Here is a 17141-nt window from a genome sequence, read left to right as displayed (position 1 = left end):
CTTAAGTTTAAATCCTCTTTGTGTTTTCCTGCAGCAGACCAAAGACCTGACGCTTATCGATATCAACTTAACTCAGAGCCTTGTGTTGTTTAGTTTTAAAACACAATTCCTGTGTTTGTCTTGTCAGTTTCCACTTGAATGGCATTCTGCAGCAATCTTTTAATGGATAACCGAAGTAAGAAGTTCAAGAGGACAATCGTGGATATCTAACCTCAGGATTTATGACTATTTTGTTGCCTCTGTAAAACACTTAGTGTGGATTTTGAGAGGTCGTCTATAAATAAAGAGCTTATTATATAAATGCTTAGATTAGTGGAGTTTGCATAGCAGCACAGCTAAAATAAAACGTAATATGATGACCAATAATTCCTTTATCAGCCTGGTTAAGGGTTAACAATGACCCTGCAATAACACCCTCATGCAAACAGCTAGACTTTAGACTCTACATGAGACAACGCAGGCGCAGTGCTCTAAGTAAAAAGACCTTGACAGTAACGCGTCTCCTCTTTAGTGTAGCTTTGCCTGGTTTTCAAACCTGAGCCATTTCAAGTGGCTCCAGGCTTTAAGTTTAGACCTGATTTAAATTTTCCCCTAACACCTGGTTTTTACCACGATTTTAAATTATATATGAGAGGTTGTCGTTCTGACCCCTTGTTGCTTCGCTTCAGGGGATGAAAGCATGTGTCCCCTGCGGTTGTTCTGCATACAAAGGCGTGTGTGTGTCTGCCTTTGGGCTGAACAGGCGCAACTGCACTGAAGGCTCCACCTGTTGCTGTGTCATGTTTGGGAGGAACAAGCAAGGACACCAGCGAAAAGTCAACACATTGTGAGACTTAACAGCCGCACGTTCGTTCTGCTGCAGCCGCCTGACGCTCAGCCCAGCAGCATCACAGCAGCCCGTCGGTGTGTATTAATAAAGCAGACTTCCCGTCACAGAGAGTCCACTCAGCCCATTCCAGAGGCCATGAAAAAAGGGTCTGAGTCACAACCTCGTCACACGGCCGAGCCAAGGCTCCCACAGCACCATGGAAACCAAACAGCAAACACGCCACTTAAAGTCGAGCAGATAAAGGCAGCTCAAGCCGGACTGAGTGATTCCAGCACACATGCATCAAAAGAATCTGCTGTGGGAGCCGTGGTTACTCCTGCAGGCAAGAAGCACCGTGATAAGGCAAAGACTGCTGAATGCAATATGTATTAAGCTGATGAGCTTAACCACTCAAAGAAAGGCAAGCCACACTAAAGACGCATTTCCCGCAGAGTTATGGATCTTATATTACCGCTGCTGTGGAGGTTAGCCGATTGATTTGTGTGCTTATTTTTTCTTTTAGCAGGATTTTTTAAAAACTTAAGGGACTCGCGTGAAACGTTTTAACAGGACCCAGCTGAGACCAGATGTGCTCCCAAACTTTGGGAGTTTATATGGAACTGGATTCAGAAAAACTTGCATTTGTAGACATATTTCTACAAATATTCATCAAATAAAAATAAGGGAAAAAAGGGAGACACACAGCAGAAAATCATTGGTGTAGATATTCTACTAGACTCAAGGACACCAGTCACGCAGGGTGTGGAGGAAACGTTCAGCCTTGTTCTTGTTTCTCTTTGTAGTGAACCGGCAGCTCAGGCCACGCCCACAGAGATGTGCAGTCACACTGCTTCATAGTTCAGATCAGTGTTGGTCAAGTTACTTGAAAAAGTAATCAGTAACTAATTACTGATTATTTTCAAAAAAGTTTCAAAAGTAACTAGTTACTTTTCAAAAGTAACTAGTTACTAATCAGTAATTAGTAACTAATTACTGATTTTTTTCAAAAAAAGTTACTTTTCAAAAGTAACTAGTTACTTTTCAAAAACATGATTTACAACCTGAATAGGTGATAAAGCGATAGATCTTTCAGCTCAGTTCTACTTTTTCTGCATAATCATCATACAAAATATAATCAAGTTTGGGGTTTTTTTGCTGTAAAAAGAAGTTTTCTTCCCTCGCAGTGAGCAGCGGACGCTAACGTTTTTGTCACTTTTTATGGAATCAAACTCAAAGTAAGGTCAGTACTTCCACGCTTTAAACGCTGCACGCTCATACTCTCTCTGCACTCGCTTACGTCACTGTCATGAGACACTCTCGCAAAAAAAACCCCACGGTTTTAGTAACACAGTAACGCAGCGTGCTTACAGGAAAGTAACAGTAATCCAATTACCTTTTTTGCAATAGTAATCCCTTTACTCGTTACTTGAAAAAAGTAATCTGATTACAGTAATGCGTTACTGCCCATCTCTGGTTCAGATGCAATAAAACGTCAAGTCTTTGAAAAGGAAGAGATTAGCAACTAATCAGATCAAAGGAGTCATTAAATCTGTGGTCACACACACATACAAACACACACACACACACACACACACGTGTGAAAAATGATTTAAAAAAAATACATTTTTAAAGGTTTGAGGAACAATCAGGAAACAAAGTGCTGACTGTAAAGAATTAGAGTGCAGCGAGTCGATATTTTGCATTTTCTTTCTCTAACCTCACATGAACTTTCCTGCCAACACATTCCTGGGAAGCACTGCTGGCTGAGTCTGATCTGCCGACAGACTCCCCCAACATCTGAAGACGCGCAGACATTCAGTAAGGCATCGAGTCGGAAATTTTGTGGACTCACAGGGGGAAAAATCTGCTCACAATCCTAACAGCTCCTCAGCTAGCTGAAGCTGTTAGAGCTGCTTCATAATGTGGCCTCGGCTCCAGCAGTCCTCCAATAACACCAGCCTGCATGCCAAGCTACACACAGGGTTTCCTCTAAATGTTGTTTTCAAATAATGAATGCAGCGTCAACCACCTACTGTAATGGAACTGTTTCCATTCCACTTGCTAACCTCATTTAGATGTAGTGACGAATGCTGTAGCCTAGCTTGATTAGTATCTGGGAACAAGCAGCCATGGATACAGTTTGCTCAATGCATCATTGTAAATATGACAAAATGCTAAATAATATACCAATATGTACAGAAAACTCTTCATTTTAGTACAGAGTTGTGTAAGTTTTGAAGTAATGACTCCCTCTCATGTGCCTCACAGTGGTTCGGTTCATTGTCCACCCTTCCTTAACTCCTGTGCTTTGAAAGTTTCAAATAAAGGATGAATGACAGACATGCGTGTTCTTCACTTCCACCACGCAAAAGAATTTAAAACAAAACAAAAACAGTAGAATTAGACTGCACTTTGTTAGCTTGGCTACTTTTTTGTTCAATTTCATGCTTCACTACGAAGCTCAATTCACAAATGCCAAAACTCTAAAGTCTTTATGCAACTGTGCAAAGTAATCTCGCCGTGTGTAAAGCTGCGAGTCGACATTCTGTCACGGGGACGGTGATTCCAGCTCTGCAGGCTGTGTTCAGCCTGTTTGCCTGGAGGTGTGTCCTTTCCTTCAACGGGGACTGAAGTGACATGACTGCACTTGAAAACTGACAAACTCAGGAATGACATTTACAACCCTGATGTTGGATCTGGCTGCACATTTCACACCACATTCCACAGACGACAGGGTTTGAAGACATATTTTAAAAGAAGACAAACCTGCGCTGGCTGACGCTCAGCAGTAACAACGCCAGGAAATCCTCAACGCTTCCCCATATAACAATCTGATTCATCCTTTTTTGCAGCGCCACAAAGTAAAAATTACTGACCTATAATCTGAAAAGCATCGTTCTTATGCAGCAGGAGGAATACGAGAACTTATCAAAGTTACTGTGGAAGCACTTGGCAGAAAGTCAGGGAATTCCCCCACACAGATCCCACACAACGGCAGATAAACGTTACATCATCAGTGTGCTGCTGCTCGAAAGATTTATGGATCATTCCCAGAGGTTCCCCTGACTCTGAAGCAAAACTGCACGAGTGTTTGTTTTCATCTGTCCTCTGAAGAGAAATGACACATGCACAAAATCATCAGTGTGTGCTTCTGATATGTTAACTTATTTACACATGAAATCAGGTACAGTGTTGTTTAAATCCACAATGTGATGTCTGATAGATGCGTGTAGCCATCCCGAGCAGCTGGTTTTTGAACATTTGTTTTGAAGGTTGCATTTTAGCATTTATTTTTTGTCCTTCTTGGATGTGACTAACAAGGACTCTGCATGCTCAGATGTTAGTAACAAAGTAGCCATTTATTCCCACAACAAGCGCGATGCTGTATCAAATAGGACTTAAAATCAGCGACTGGGAACATAAACAACAGGAAAAAAGTGAGGGCATGTTCTCATAGACTTCTATACAACTGGACCAATTCTTGAAACCAGAGCAGTCGCCCCCTCCTGGCTATTAGGAAGAAAGTCCACGCCCATTTGCTCTTCTTACCTGGCTTTGAGCTCTTTGTGCTCCTCCTTGATCTTGCTGAGCTCCAGCTGCAGGCGTGCTCGCTCCTTGGCCACCTGGTCGAGAGTCTTGCGGGCATCCGCCAGCTCCGTCTCATAGGCCGTCTTGATGCCCGACAGATCGCGGGTGACCGAGGACTCGGACTCGCTGATGCGCAACCGCAGCCCGGCGTTCTCCGACTCCAAGGAGCGCACCTTGTCGATGTACACGGCCAGCCGGTCGTTGAGGTTGCACAGCTCCTCCTTCTCCTGCAGCCTGGTGATGCGGGCCGGAGAGACGGCGCTGCGGCTGGTGCGTTTTTGGCTCGGGGTTTCCATGGTAATAATGGCTCAGCGAGAGACGCAGATGGGGTGAGTCACTGGCTGTGGGAGAGGAGGAAGACTTAATGAGAGGAGTATCGAGGTCGCCTTCCACAGAAACACACTGCACCGCTTTAATGGCTGAATCACAAGTTAAAGTTTAACTGAGGTGAAAGCGAAGAAAGGCTCCAGTCGTGATTCTTATCTGTCCGCCTCCAGTCCTCCGTCTGCTCACAGATTTCTTTTATTAATTTGTTTTGATTTTTTTGGGAAGCATATGCTAAAAAAAGATCATGCTGAACTTATCACATCTACTTTTCACTCGTTTCCTGCTCCCTTTTACATTCATGTCCATATTTTCAAAACAAACTAACCCACTGTGATAACCTCGACCTCACCGTCCGCTCTGCTTCAGCTTCATTAAACCACTGTAGGTGTTGTTAAACCACTTTACGCAACTCGCTCAACACAATTCCCACAAAGACCAACCCACATACCTTTTGCAAGGCTGTAAACACTCATAATTAGTGAAAATATGCAGTTGTAACCAGGGACACCAGAACAAGTAAAGGCATCAGAGACTCTGGTAAAAATGCTTTTATTTGTTTAGAGATCAGAATGTTCAGTGGTGATCATTTTGCCCACAGCCGCTAGCAACAGCGCTCAATATAATTCCAAAGTGTTGACTCATAATCTAAACGATTGCTGCAGGATGCCCTGATATGGACAAGTATCCATCCTAATGTGAGGAGTGTTACATCGAAACCTTAAAAGCTTCAGAGTTCATTGCAAAAGTATACAAAATGAATTAAAATAAAAATGCATGGAACACACACACACACATATAAATAAATAAATACATATATAAGAGAATTTTACAAACGAAACATGCAAAGGGAGAAACTCTACAATCAAATTATGAGGCTTTGATGAAACTTCTCAACGAGCCTTATCAGCACTGTTATCAGTAACTGTGGCCAAACAGGTGAGACTCTTGTCAGCAGTTGCTCCACTCACAGCCTAACAAGCCTGTCCCACCAAATGGCGGGAATGTGCTCTCCAGACTGGAGTGGGTGGACACACCAAACTCTTCCATCCATCCCCTCTCGCTCGTTACCAAAAGTGCACACGAGAACATGCACGTGGGTGGGATGCATGCACACGCCCACAGGAGCACACGCTTACGAGTGCTCTCTCCGGACTGACTTTGAATAAATGAAGCATCATTTCAGCTTCCAAAAGCAGCTCCTGAGCATTAACAGGTGCTGTCTGATGTTCAGCTCTTCAGCTACAACGAGCTACAACTTTGACAAAGTTATGCCTCAGAAAAGGAAAACAGCTTTCAGCTGACTGAACGAGTTTAACCAGCTCAAAATGACAAGTATACTAGAAGCACAGACAGCAGCAGTGTCAGTGAGACATAAAGAAAAAGCCTCACAGGAGGCAAACACGAGGGAAAGCTTACCTTAGCTGTGTGAGAGCCTTCTGACTGCAGCCTGCTGAAGGGTGGAAAAGTGCGAGCGCAGGATCTTTCTGGAAGTTTTGCTGCTTTCAATGCCTCAGATGATCGTAGTCTGTTGAAGAACGCTGTCTGCTGGTGGGTGTGTGCTCCTTTGGCTCGTGCCCTGGACTGCTTTCGTAGCCGAAGCTCGCTGCACATGTACCTACCGCTGAAGAGGGAGACGGGGCGGGAGCACAAGAGAGAAGAGGGTGGGGTGGCGAGGAGGAGTCAGGCTAGGACAGACTGTGTGTGTGTGCAGAAAGCAGCTGCTGAGCTTTATCTCGCTCTGCACTGGCCCTATCTTTTCCTTTCTCTTTTCCCTCACACTGAGCCCTCGCAGACACACTGACCTCAGCAGTTGGTGCAAGCGGTCTGTCAATAAAACGCTGCGACACTGATGAAACCGAGCAGCTCCCAGGTGGGTGAAAGCGTGTGAATGTGCGGATTACACCCTGCTCCTCCCTGCTGATTTGAAGAACGCATTCGTTCAAGCTGAAAGGCCAAAGACATGAATGAAGAATTCCAGGTCCATCAAGAAATCCTGCTGCACAACGACGCAGAGGTGACCTTGAGCCCTTGTAACGCACCATAAACACAGGCAATGAAACAAATCCAGAGTGCATGCAAATGATTCATCACCTTTGTGCACAGTTCTTGTTTTACCCATTGCAGAAAATAGGCTTTCAGCAAGGCTATCCAAAGGATTAAACGTCCAGGGAATTCTCATATTATAACCCCAGATGATAAGAGAATAATTCCCAAAAGGCATCTTGACAAGCTAAAAGTCTGACACTCAATCCGGAGCTCATCTGGACTTATATTTGTTTCGGCGGGGTGGAGTTAATGGTACCACAGGTCCAATCAAGCTCTGATACTTTCTGTGTGTCTCTGGGTGCACACATCTCACCATGGAAATAAACGTTTGTCCATTCATGTGTGCGTCTGTGTACGCGCATGTGGTTAGACGGGGGCAAGACAGCACCTCTGTTTTTGGGCAGGGGGCAGGTCCAGTAGCTAAGGGAGTATCCCGGCTACAGCGCGGCCTTCCAGTGGAAAGCAGCCGTCAGAGTCTGAGTCACACGTCCCTGCTACAAACAGCTCACATGTTTAGCCCTTTTTCTTTCTCTTTCTCTTCTTCATCGTGTCCACATTTCAAGTTTTTCAGCTCTCATGTTTCCATGGAAGTCACACAAAGATAGGAATGCATGGCTGGCAGCCCAGATAGCTTTTCAGTACGACTCTTTTCTCAAGGGCACAACATCACATGGAAAACATGATGACAGCAAAGCACCCCGAAGCATTTTTCACCATACCTGAACAAATCTGGAGATGGGTGACTGATAAGCACTTACAACTTCAAAATCTTACAAAATGCTCAGCTTGTTGATACTTGAAAACAAACCTAATGTTTTCTAAGTGAAGGTTCACATGTAGCAATTTCATCAACTTCTTTTCAGCGTCTATGAGCAAGTCAAAAGTAATTGTGTAATGTGCAGGTACCAGCACTGGATCAGATTTAACCCTGTGTGTGTGAACAAGCCTCAAAACTCATTAATGGTACAGCGGACATTGTTAAATATCTTATTTATGGGGCTATGAGTTAATTTATTAAGTAAATGTGCCGTCAGGACCTTTAGGAGACTTTTTAATGTATGAAGAAAAAAAATTCATGACTCACTTAGCAGTAAATTGTACTCACAGACCACCCTGAAGTCTGAGCTCCATCTCTGGTCATTTTAGCTTTTTATCTATTTCAGTTATGACACAGTAATTAAGTGCCTCCATCTTACATATACAGTCTATGTAATACGAACAGATGACACTATTCTTTTATAAATGTGGTTTGGACAAACCATCGTGTTTACGCCCAGTAAAGCACACCCAAAGCATTTAAGCCTTCATCCCCTCAGCCGCTGACTGGTGCACAGTTTGATTCCCAGATGCATTCATCAAGTCCAAAAACAGGAGCTAGCATGACAGACCGGGATGCAACTCAGCAGCCAAAACAAGTACAGAACAATATGTTATCAGTCAGCTTTCCCCCCTACAGACTCACTCGCGCTCTCCATGCAGGCACACACACGCAGACACACAAAGACAGAAAGAAACCCACAAGGCGTGCCGTCCCATTGTGCAATCCTGACATTACTGACTTACTGCTCTACTAGGAGAAAAGAGCAGCAATGAAGAAGAATTTGAACCAGAAAAAAATCTGGCATGGGAACAAAAGGAAAGCTACTACACCGTTTTCATTCCTGTTCCTCCAACTGAGGAACGCATAAAACATGCACAGCAGTACACACTAATGCTTCCTGGTTTTTTAATCGCACTACCTGCGCAGCAAGTCTTGGATTGTGCTTGTTTTAAGATAATGAAAAATAACCACAAATATTTTAGATCGTTTGTTTTTTTAGCCAAAAATCCCTCACCCAGAAAATATCCTTGAATGTACGCTTCATTTTCATAACCTGGTTACGTAATTTTGAAGCTGAAACTTTGCATTTTCAGGGACATGTTTGCTACATTTTACAGCATTTTGATTGAAATACTTGAAAATTGTACAAAGCACCTGTGCTTAGGGCTGGGCGATATGGCCTAAAATTCATAACGCGATATAATTTGAAGCATGTGCGGTAACGATATATATCACGATATATTCTTTTCTTCTGTATAATGTATTTTCTACACTATAAGGACTTAAAATCCTTTAATTTTCTCAAAAATTGAGAGTGTGCCTTACGTATGAATTCTGGCTGTGCTTACTGACCTCGAATCAATTTGGGCTGCAGAAATCTGTTAAAAATGTTTTAGTACAACTTTGGTAAGCCGCACTGCTTGATGGATTGTCAGAGCATTACGGCTGCCGTAGTGAGGAGCTTCGCGGAGTAATCTGGGTCCAAAACTCCGTCCGCTTCAGGTCCCAAAGTCAAACGAAGACTGAGTTAAAAACGGTCTAAATTCTTTCATCTTTAATTAAATCATCAGCATTGCTGCTTTATCGGCTGTAACAAATACGTTTTACATCCAGGCATCCATGAAAACAGAATTTATTAAATTTAACGGAGTTAGAAGTTAACAGGAAGTTAGATAATTCAACATTAATGAATCAATGTTACGGAAGTGGAGGAAGCGCAGTTTTTGGCTTTCCCCATATTTCAAGAGTGCTTCATCTGTTTGCTATGACTGTCGCCCGCCATAATTTGCAGATGATAATGGTTGTAGCCGCTGCGATGCTTTCGACCAAAACAGGCGCAGCTTGATGACATCATCAACATGCGCTATTGCGATAGAGCGATATAGTCAAAATCTCTATCGCTGGCCAAATTTATATCGTTTCTATCGTATATCGTTTATATCGCCCACCCCTACCTGTGCTTGTAAAATTCTAGCATTTATTAGCACGTTAAGGCTAATTGGCAACTATACGCACCCACACAGTCTAGGATGCACCTCAGTAACTGAGCTTGTTGACTCGGCTGATGATGCTACATTTGTTTTTAAATGTGGTCAAACCACATTTGGACACATTAAAAAGAAAACTAAGACAAATTCTCTCTCAGTGCTTTAAGGACTCCACAAACCAGCATGTGACATCACCGTGTCCATCTTTTACATACAGTCTGACGTCATCTCTGCTGCTTAAGAGATCATTGTTCATCTTCCTATTTTTGCCTGAATCATTAACAGAAGACTGGTGCCTAATGTTTCTATCCAGTGTAGACGAGCCTGGAAATAGAATAATATTTATCTAAATTCATTTTTTCAAATCTTTTAAGGCAAAGCTGAACGTTAGTTTGACATTTTGTTTACAACTACAGAGCAACATCAGCGTCACGTCAAACAGTTGTTGCTTTATGAGCCTCTGTTTTGCTTGGCATGCAAATTATCTGAAAGCCTTCAGTCTTATGTAAATTCACCTCGTGATTTTTCACAGTGTGCTGCAGATGTGAAAAAAATATCTCCGAGACGGGAAACACGATGCGCCATCTCTGATGAGGGAGTATTCTAAACAGATAGAAACCACCATGAAGATCAAACGCTTGACTCGTTATTTCAATCAGCGACATGAGGAAGTAAAACTCCACCGGGGAAACTCGGGAAACTGTAGATGACACAAGTCGCTCGGAGGCTGAATAATCCTCAACTGCTGCAGACTTAACAACCTGATGTCTACAATGGACATTTCTGTCACCGTGGGAACAACAACAACAGAAAATCTTGCTATGGAGTCACATGTGTTTCCACCAACAGAGTCTCCTGTTACCAGCAGAATTAGTCCCATACTTCACTGTTCTTACAGTACAGTTGTATCATAAACCGTTCTTTTAGTACAAGCTGATGTAAACGTAATCAGACGTACTTAAATAATCACATGCCTGCGTGTACAGTAAACGACGAGGGCCATAATCCCCTCCATCCTCCTGCCATGAAAGATCCCATTGTAACATGGTTTCAATGAAAAAAGCAGAAAAAGCATCTGTATGTTCAAATTCAGTCAGACAAATGAAAGAGCTGTTTTCAGTATACACTGCCTTCTTGTCCTTCTGTATATTCATCATCAAATGTGCCCAGAAGTGTTTCCAGAACAGTGTTTTCAGCATTTTATCCTGAATTTGTTCTCTGTTACCAATGAGTCCAGCCTGCTCCACTCTGTGTGTAGAAAGAAGGACTCATTTAAAATACAGCCGGGCTTGTTGGACTGCCTCTCGACTCAAAGTTTCACCATCTCATTTAGCTTCCAAACCCTTATCCCAACCTCAAATATCACCCTAAAATGAAGCGTTAAGCCTCAAACAGGTGTTTGAATGGATGTGAAAAAACAAGAGCTGGACAAAAAGTCGTCAGTTTTACAATATGTAATCTCTCTCGCGGTCTAAGACTTAAACTGGCTCTCACAAAGATGACAGAACAAGTTTCTATTTAATTTCACGGAGGAATGATTCTCAAGAAAGCTGCGACACACTCCCTGTGCTGCACAGCCACAAAAACAAGTCCGCACACACACACACACACACACTCTCTCTCTCACAAACACAGTATATCTTTTTAGCTGACTGCTTTTCAAAATAGTATCTTTGCGACTGCCTGTGTGAGTCATTCAGGAAAAATCTGTAAATTATAGCTGTAACAAAATGTCCTGGATTAAACTCTCTCCAAACAGACTGTGCAATGAGCTGCTTCTAAAATAGAGTTGATATGTGTCTCTGACAAGCCGCCTTTTTAAAAATCAGGAATCGGCTCAAACACAATATCACACATCATGAAGACCCTGCAGAGCCTCATCCTGGACCAGTTCGCTGGTCTGGACTGAGGTCTTCATCCCCCCCTTCCTCTTCAGCCTCTACATTGCAGACTTTAGCTACATCTTCAGCAGTCTCCTGAACTCTGCAGCAGTGTTATGTATCAGAAGACAAGGAGCACAGTGCTGTGGTGGGTAACTGCAATACATAGTACAACCAGAACAGTCTGTTTGTGGACATTAAGAGAATTACAGCTCTATTGGCACTGTTTCCATGTGCACACACCGGAGGCTTAAGCACTGTGTTCATCCTGACGCAGAGAACGGCACAGGAACTCATCAAACGTTACAACGACCCACTATGACATCTGGACTGTTTAGACTCGCCATATCTTGTGTTTATTGTCCGCAGTATCATTAAACCTTGGAGTATTTATTTTAACTTACTGTACCTTGAATGTGGCCCTTTTTAAACGTATTTTTTATATATGTTGCTTACATTTTTCTAGCTTCATATTTTATATCATATTGATATTTTAATTTATCCCTCCACCTCACCCACACACTGTGATTAATAAAGTATTCTGATTCTGACTGATTTCACAGCGTGGATTTCTTTGGGATTTCCCCGGTTCACGTCGACAAACAAATAAAACTGAGCAATCAATATTGACTTCGGTTACCGGTAAACCTGTGCTTTGTTTTCTGAGCATCAGTATGAGTGCAGATTTTCCGGAAATCAACAGGTTCAGTAACGCTCAAACCAGCACAGCTGACACAAACCTCACATTTATTCCTATTTTCTGGAGTATGATGTCATCATTGGGCGAAGCGCCTGCTGGGTGTCGCGCGCCGCTCTGCTGCCGCGTGATTGGCTGATTCTAAAGTGGTTTCTAACAAAGCGCTCACTCGGTGTACATGCATGCTTTCGTCACGAGTTATGAGGACGCTCTCACTCTGCGCCTCTCTGGCGCCCCCTGCTACCACTTAGTACATATGACATAAATAGAACCCCACAGCCTTCCACTGAAGTCATTCACAAGCACAGCACATCCACGCCATCCACTGGCTGACACACTGAATGGAAACTGTCAGTGTGGGTCATTGAGTTCATGAACTGATTCAACTCTCTGCCTGCTCCCTGTTACAAACTATAAGAAGCAGAATAAATGCACTTCATCTTCCAGCTGAAACACGTTCAGCTCTCCGTCCTACCTTCGTCTTCTTCTGCCTTTTCTTCTGCAGCGCTTTAAAACGCGCCTCCTGTCTCTGCGCTCACGGGTGACCTTTCCAAATGTCGCCAATCCCAGTTAATCGCGGTATCATCCGCTGGGACGCGTTTCCTTTGAACAAATTGGAGAGCCGCGGAGCTCCGAGTCGAGTCGACCCGGGCCAGCAGCCACCTGCAGATCCACACACTTGATTAGGCTGCCAATCTCCGCTAATTACAATGCAGCCTGCAGGCGCCACCTGGCGACCATGATTAACGCTTCGGTAGTGACAGTATTTTTAGCTGGTGAGGGCTTCAGTCGAGCAAGGAATGTTTGGAGAAAATAAACCAAATGTGTGCAAGGGGTGACTAATACTGGGGTACGGAACAGGGGTGTGTCCAGAGGGCCAGCATGAGGGGTGGCACAGCCCCCTCATGGTGCCCCCCACTAAGGTAACTAGAGCAGAGTAGTGCTGAGAGCATGGCTACTCTGTTTCTGTATATTATGCTGCTATCCTCTTCTAATCCAATATATTTTGGATGAATTCCTTGCACTGTGTACTCCCTGCTGCGTATTTTAATGATTTTAAGCTATGATTCTGCTAATACATGATGCTGGGTTATTATAGACAAAGCTACCGAGCGTTGTATGTAATTAAAACAGTCAAGCTGCAACAACAAAGTGATATACATGGTTTTATTTTAAGTACTTTAAGTACATTTTGAAATGATGTGTATGCTAGTATTTTAATGAGGACATGACTTTTACTTGAGTCATGTTTCTTGTTCCTGGAATAGCCCATGCAAACATCGCTCACAGAGCACGGATGGCTTTTTTCTTCTCCTGCTGAACAGCTGATGACAGCACCACGGAGTTCAGGTTGTAAAGATTAATGAGAGTCTGCAGGATGTTGTGCTTTATGTTTGTGTTTAAGTGCTGCCTTAATTTCTGAATTCATCTCCAACGGTGACACAAGCAAAATAGAAAGTGCTTGTACTGTAGTTATGCTGTGAAATAAGAGTGATGTAAACTCAATTTACTGCAAGAGGCCAGATGGTTGGAGTGCCAGTGAAAAAACAAGCTAACCCAGTGGTTTTCAAATAAACGTAAAATAATCACTTTGCTGCTGTGTATCTGAACATGTTACTTTTTTGTGTCGTTCACATTTTTACTGTCAGGCATCATATTAATTTTAGATTACGTTGCTGTAAGTTTAAAGTAAAATATTAGATGGCAAAACAAATCTTTAATACCTCAAAATCTTTTATTTTTCAAAACTTGTGCTGCTCTGAAATGGCCCGGTTCTTTTTCCACACAGGATCCCACTGATGCTGATGCTCAGGTAAAATTATTTCACATCACACTTCATGCACCTGTTACTACAGCGGTTAGCAAACACTTTTAATGAATTAAATAACTGTTGTTTTCATTTCACTTGGGACCCCCGGAGAGCCCTCGGGGACCCCCCAGCTCCATGGACCCCACTTTGCTAGTGATTGATACACTGACCTGTGCCGGGCTTTCCATGAATTGATAATTTAATTAAAGTGGCATCCAGGGAGCATCATACAAGCCTTCATCAAGGCGACTATAGCAGCACGACTGCCATTATCAAGCTGTACAGATGGTCCAGTTGAATGATGCAGTCGGTTTAATTCCCTGCGATCCCAAACTCGTTCTAAATACAAACAAAAAAACACAAATTAAAAACAACTCGAGTGTGCTGCCGAAAGATATTCTGCAGAGCTCTTGGTGGGTTTGCTTATCATTATGTAACGGCTGAGCATGAATTTTACATGACCAATGTTACCGAGCTGTAAACTGTTTGTTTACATCTGTAACGTTCATAAATGATGGGATAGTACTCTGGGTCACTCTAACGCACCGTGACACTGTGATGTAGACTCCTCTGGTCTTAATGCTGTACCCTATGGGGTGGTATATTAGTTGTATTAAATGGTAAATGGCCTGTATTTGTATAGCGCTTTACTAGTCCCTAAGGACCCCAAAGCGCTTTACACAACCTGTCATCCACACATTCACACACTGGTGATGGCAGCTACATTGTAGCCACAGCCACCCTGGGGCGCACTGACAGAGGCGAGGCTGCCGGACACTGGCGCCACCGGGCCCTCTGACCACCACCAGTAGGCAACGGGTGAAGTGTCTTGCCCAAGGACACAACGACCGAGACTGTCCAAGCCGGGGCTCGAACCGGCAATCTTCCGATTACAAGGCGAACTCCCAACTCTTGAGCCACGATCGCCCCAGATAAATTATTTATACATAATATAGTTGAATCCAGAAAGCACTGAAAATCTTTTTTTATTAATAAAATATTCAACAATTTCCAGTTTAAAAGTCCTTGTTAGGTTAAATGGAAGTATAATGGAAGAGTTACGGCACTTTTATTAATAAGATTAACAAGAATTAAGGTGGGGGGGCAAAAGGTGGGGTGCATCCTGGGCAGGTCATCAGTCCATCGCAGACAAAACACACACCTGCGCATCCACGTTAGACTCATCAGCAAACCTGAAAAGCACGTCTTTGGACTGAGGAAGGAAAGTCCTGCAGCAACAAGGCGAACATGCAAACTGTACACAGAAAGGCCCCACCCGACCGGGAGGTTCACACGAGGACACACGAGATGACAGCGTTAACCACACCATAATCAGACTGCTCCATAATTAAATCCGTCCAAAATAAGATCATTAAAAAACTGCTCAACAGGAGATCATAAAAAAACTGCCACATTATCAAACATCCATAAATGTCTTCTGTTCAAGTTCAAGTTTTTCTTTGATTAATGACAAAGGCTTGATCACCTCTGTTAGCTATCAAAGATCTGTAAGAAAAACCAGCAGCTAAGAAGATGGAAGCCAGTGAGTTACTTTGTGTGGTTCTTTATTTTCTTGTACTGTGCCGCTCATGCAGTCACTCGTCTCATCCTGTGTTGCAGCTTCCTTCATGCTTCCTCTAAGCTCATTTTCTTCTGATTGGCTGCCACTCTCAAAAAAATAAAGCAAACATCAGGTGATTTGGGCTTCACCGCCTGAGCTACCTGCCTGACGGGGGTATTCACTCTGAGACCTGAAATGAAAGAATGGAGAAAATATCTGAAAGTGAGTGTGTAGAGCAGTCTGAGCTTTGGGCTCACAGGGTTGATTTATCCTCACATTTAACTATTCTTCATATGTATTACTGTAGATATGAAACATGGCTTACATACCTTGCAATATGAAGGCAACCATTGTCATGATTTGGTGTTATATAAATAAAACTGAATATGTGCATCCTCCTTATATCAGTATCTATGCGACAGAAAATAAGGAAATGCATAATAGATCCTTTACAATTCATAGACTTTTCATTTTACCCTTGAATAAATGTTAAAGTGCATTCAAGCTTCAACTTGAGAGCCATCCGATGTGAGACATTTTATTTGTATTAAGCCATCATAATTTATAATGAAATTTGACCCAGTTTGTGAGTCTGCCCTTCTGCAGATTAAAAAGTACACTCTTTCATTGTGAACAGTAAAAGCAATATCCAAATCACCCAGCTGTCTGCAATACATTCAATAAAAATGAGACATTAATGCCAAGAATAACAAGAAGGCCAAGCAGGACTCCTCAGTTCAAAGCGCTCTGTGAGATCACCGCCATACGGGAAGCGGGCGGTGAGGTGAGCTTTACTCATCACTAGGCGTGTCACTAGCTGTACAGCATCAATATGATTAGACACACAGACGGGGGGAGGGGAGAGGCAAGAGGGAAGGGGGGTGGAAATAGGGGAAAGTGAGGCAGAGAGATGACCTAATACCCGTAAAAAGAAATGAAGTCATACTAACCTGACTCATATTCCCAGCCGACACCAGCTCTCCCAATCACAGCATCCCCAGTGTGTTCGTTGACAGAGGTGTGCATGTGTGTGCTGGTCAACAGCTTCATTATGCATGTAAGCTTTTCACAGCAGGTGAGGCGACTGTACAGTACTGTGCACTTTTGTGATTGCAGATAGAAATAAAGTCTGCTGTGTACGCAGGAAGGCCGAAACACTCGTTGGGTTCTGGACAATTTGTTGGACAAAACAAACACTTTTAGTGAAGCTGTGGAAGGCTACATGATTAACTGGTAATAAAAATAACTGACATATGAATCAATGATAATTTTGTTGGCTACTTGTGTGTCACACTGCTCGCTGAATAAATCCCAGAGCACTGCAAAAAATAAAAAGTAGCACAAAAGAACAAATAAAAACTGCCATTTTAACTTGATCACATTTAAATGAGACTGATTTCAAGTTCAAGTCCTCAGCAACAACCGCACAATTTTACAGTTAAATTACCACAAACGTCCAAAGATGCATCACAGACTCATGGGGGTCATAATATTATTTTATTCTAAATAAATTAAAGAAACTAAATAAACCAATATTTATGAACACAAAGCTACTTTTTGTAGTTACCCTCTACAAAATGTTCTATTTCTCACCACTAGGTGGCAGCGTGTTAGTG

At 42.8% G+C, this 17141-nt stretch overlaps 1 protein-coding gene across 2 annotated transcripts in view; it reads right to left on the bottom strand.

Annotated features, from left to right (window-relative positions):
• LOC146509095 (lamin-A-like) overlaps nucleotides 1-12813 on the bottom strand; it is a 47612-nt gene extending 34799 nt beyond the window's left edge. The window contains exons 1-3 of one of the 2 annotated variants that reach the window (XM_085177229.1): nucleotides 12630-12813; nucleotides 6140-6344; nucleotides 4358-4737 (exon numbers count right to left, since the gene is read on the bottom strand). In XM_085177229.1, coding sequence (XP_085033355.1) covers nucleotides 4358-4692 — 335 coding nt within the window. In that variant the 5' untranslated portion in view covers nucleotides 4693-4737; nucleotides 6140-6344; nucleotides 12630-12813. Of the gene's footprint in view, nucleotides 1-4357; nucleotides 4738-6139; nucleotides 6345-6525; nucleotides 6959-12629 lie in introns of those variants that run through there. The other variant, XM_085177230.1, reaches the window with a different exon arrangement.
• Nucleotides 12814-17141: the final 4328 nt, after the last annotated feature.

Source organism: Neolamprologus multifasciatus, chromosome 11 (assembly GCF_963576455.1).
Source record: "Neolamprologus multifasciatus chromosome 11, fNeoMul1.2, whole genome shotgun sequence".
Classification (NCBI taxonomy): Eukaryota; Metazoa; Chordata; class Actinopteri; order Cichliformes; family Cichlidae; genus Neolamprologus; species Neolamprologus multifasciatus.
The sequence above is the reverse complement of the archived record's forward strand: the minus strand, read 5'-3'. Positions and strand labels throughout refer to the sequence as shown.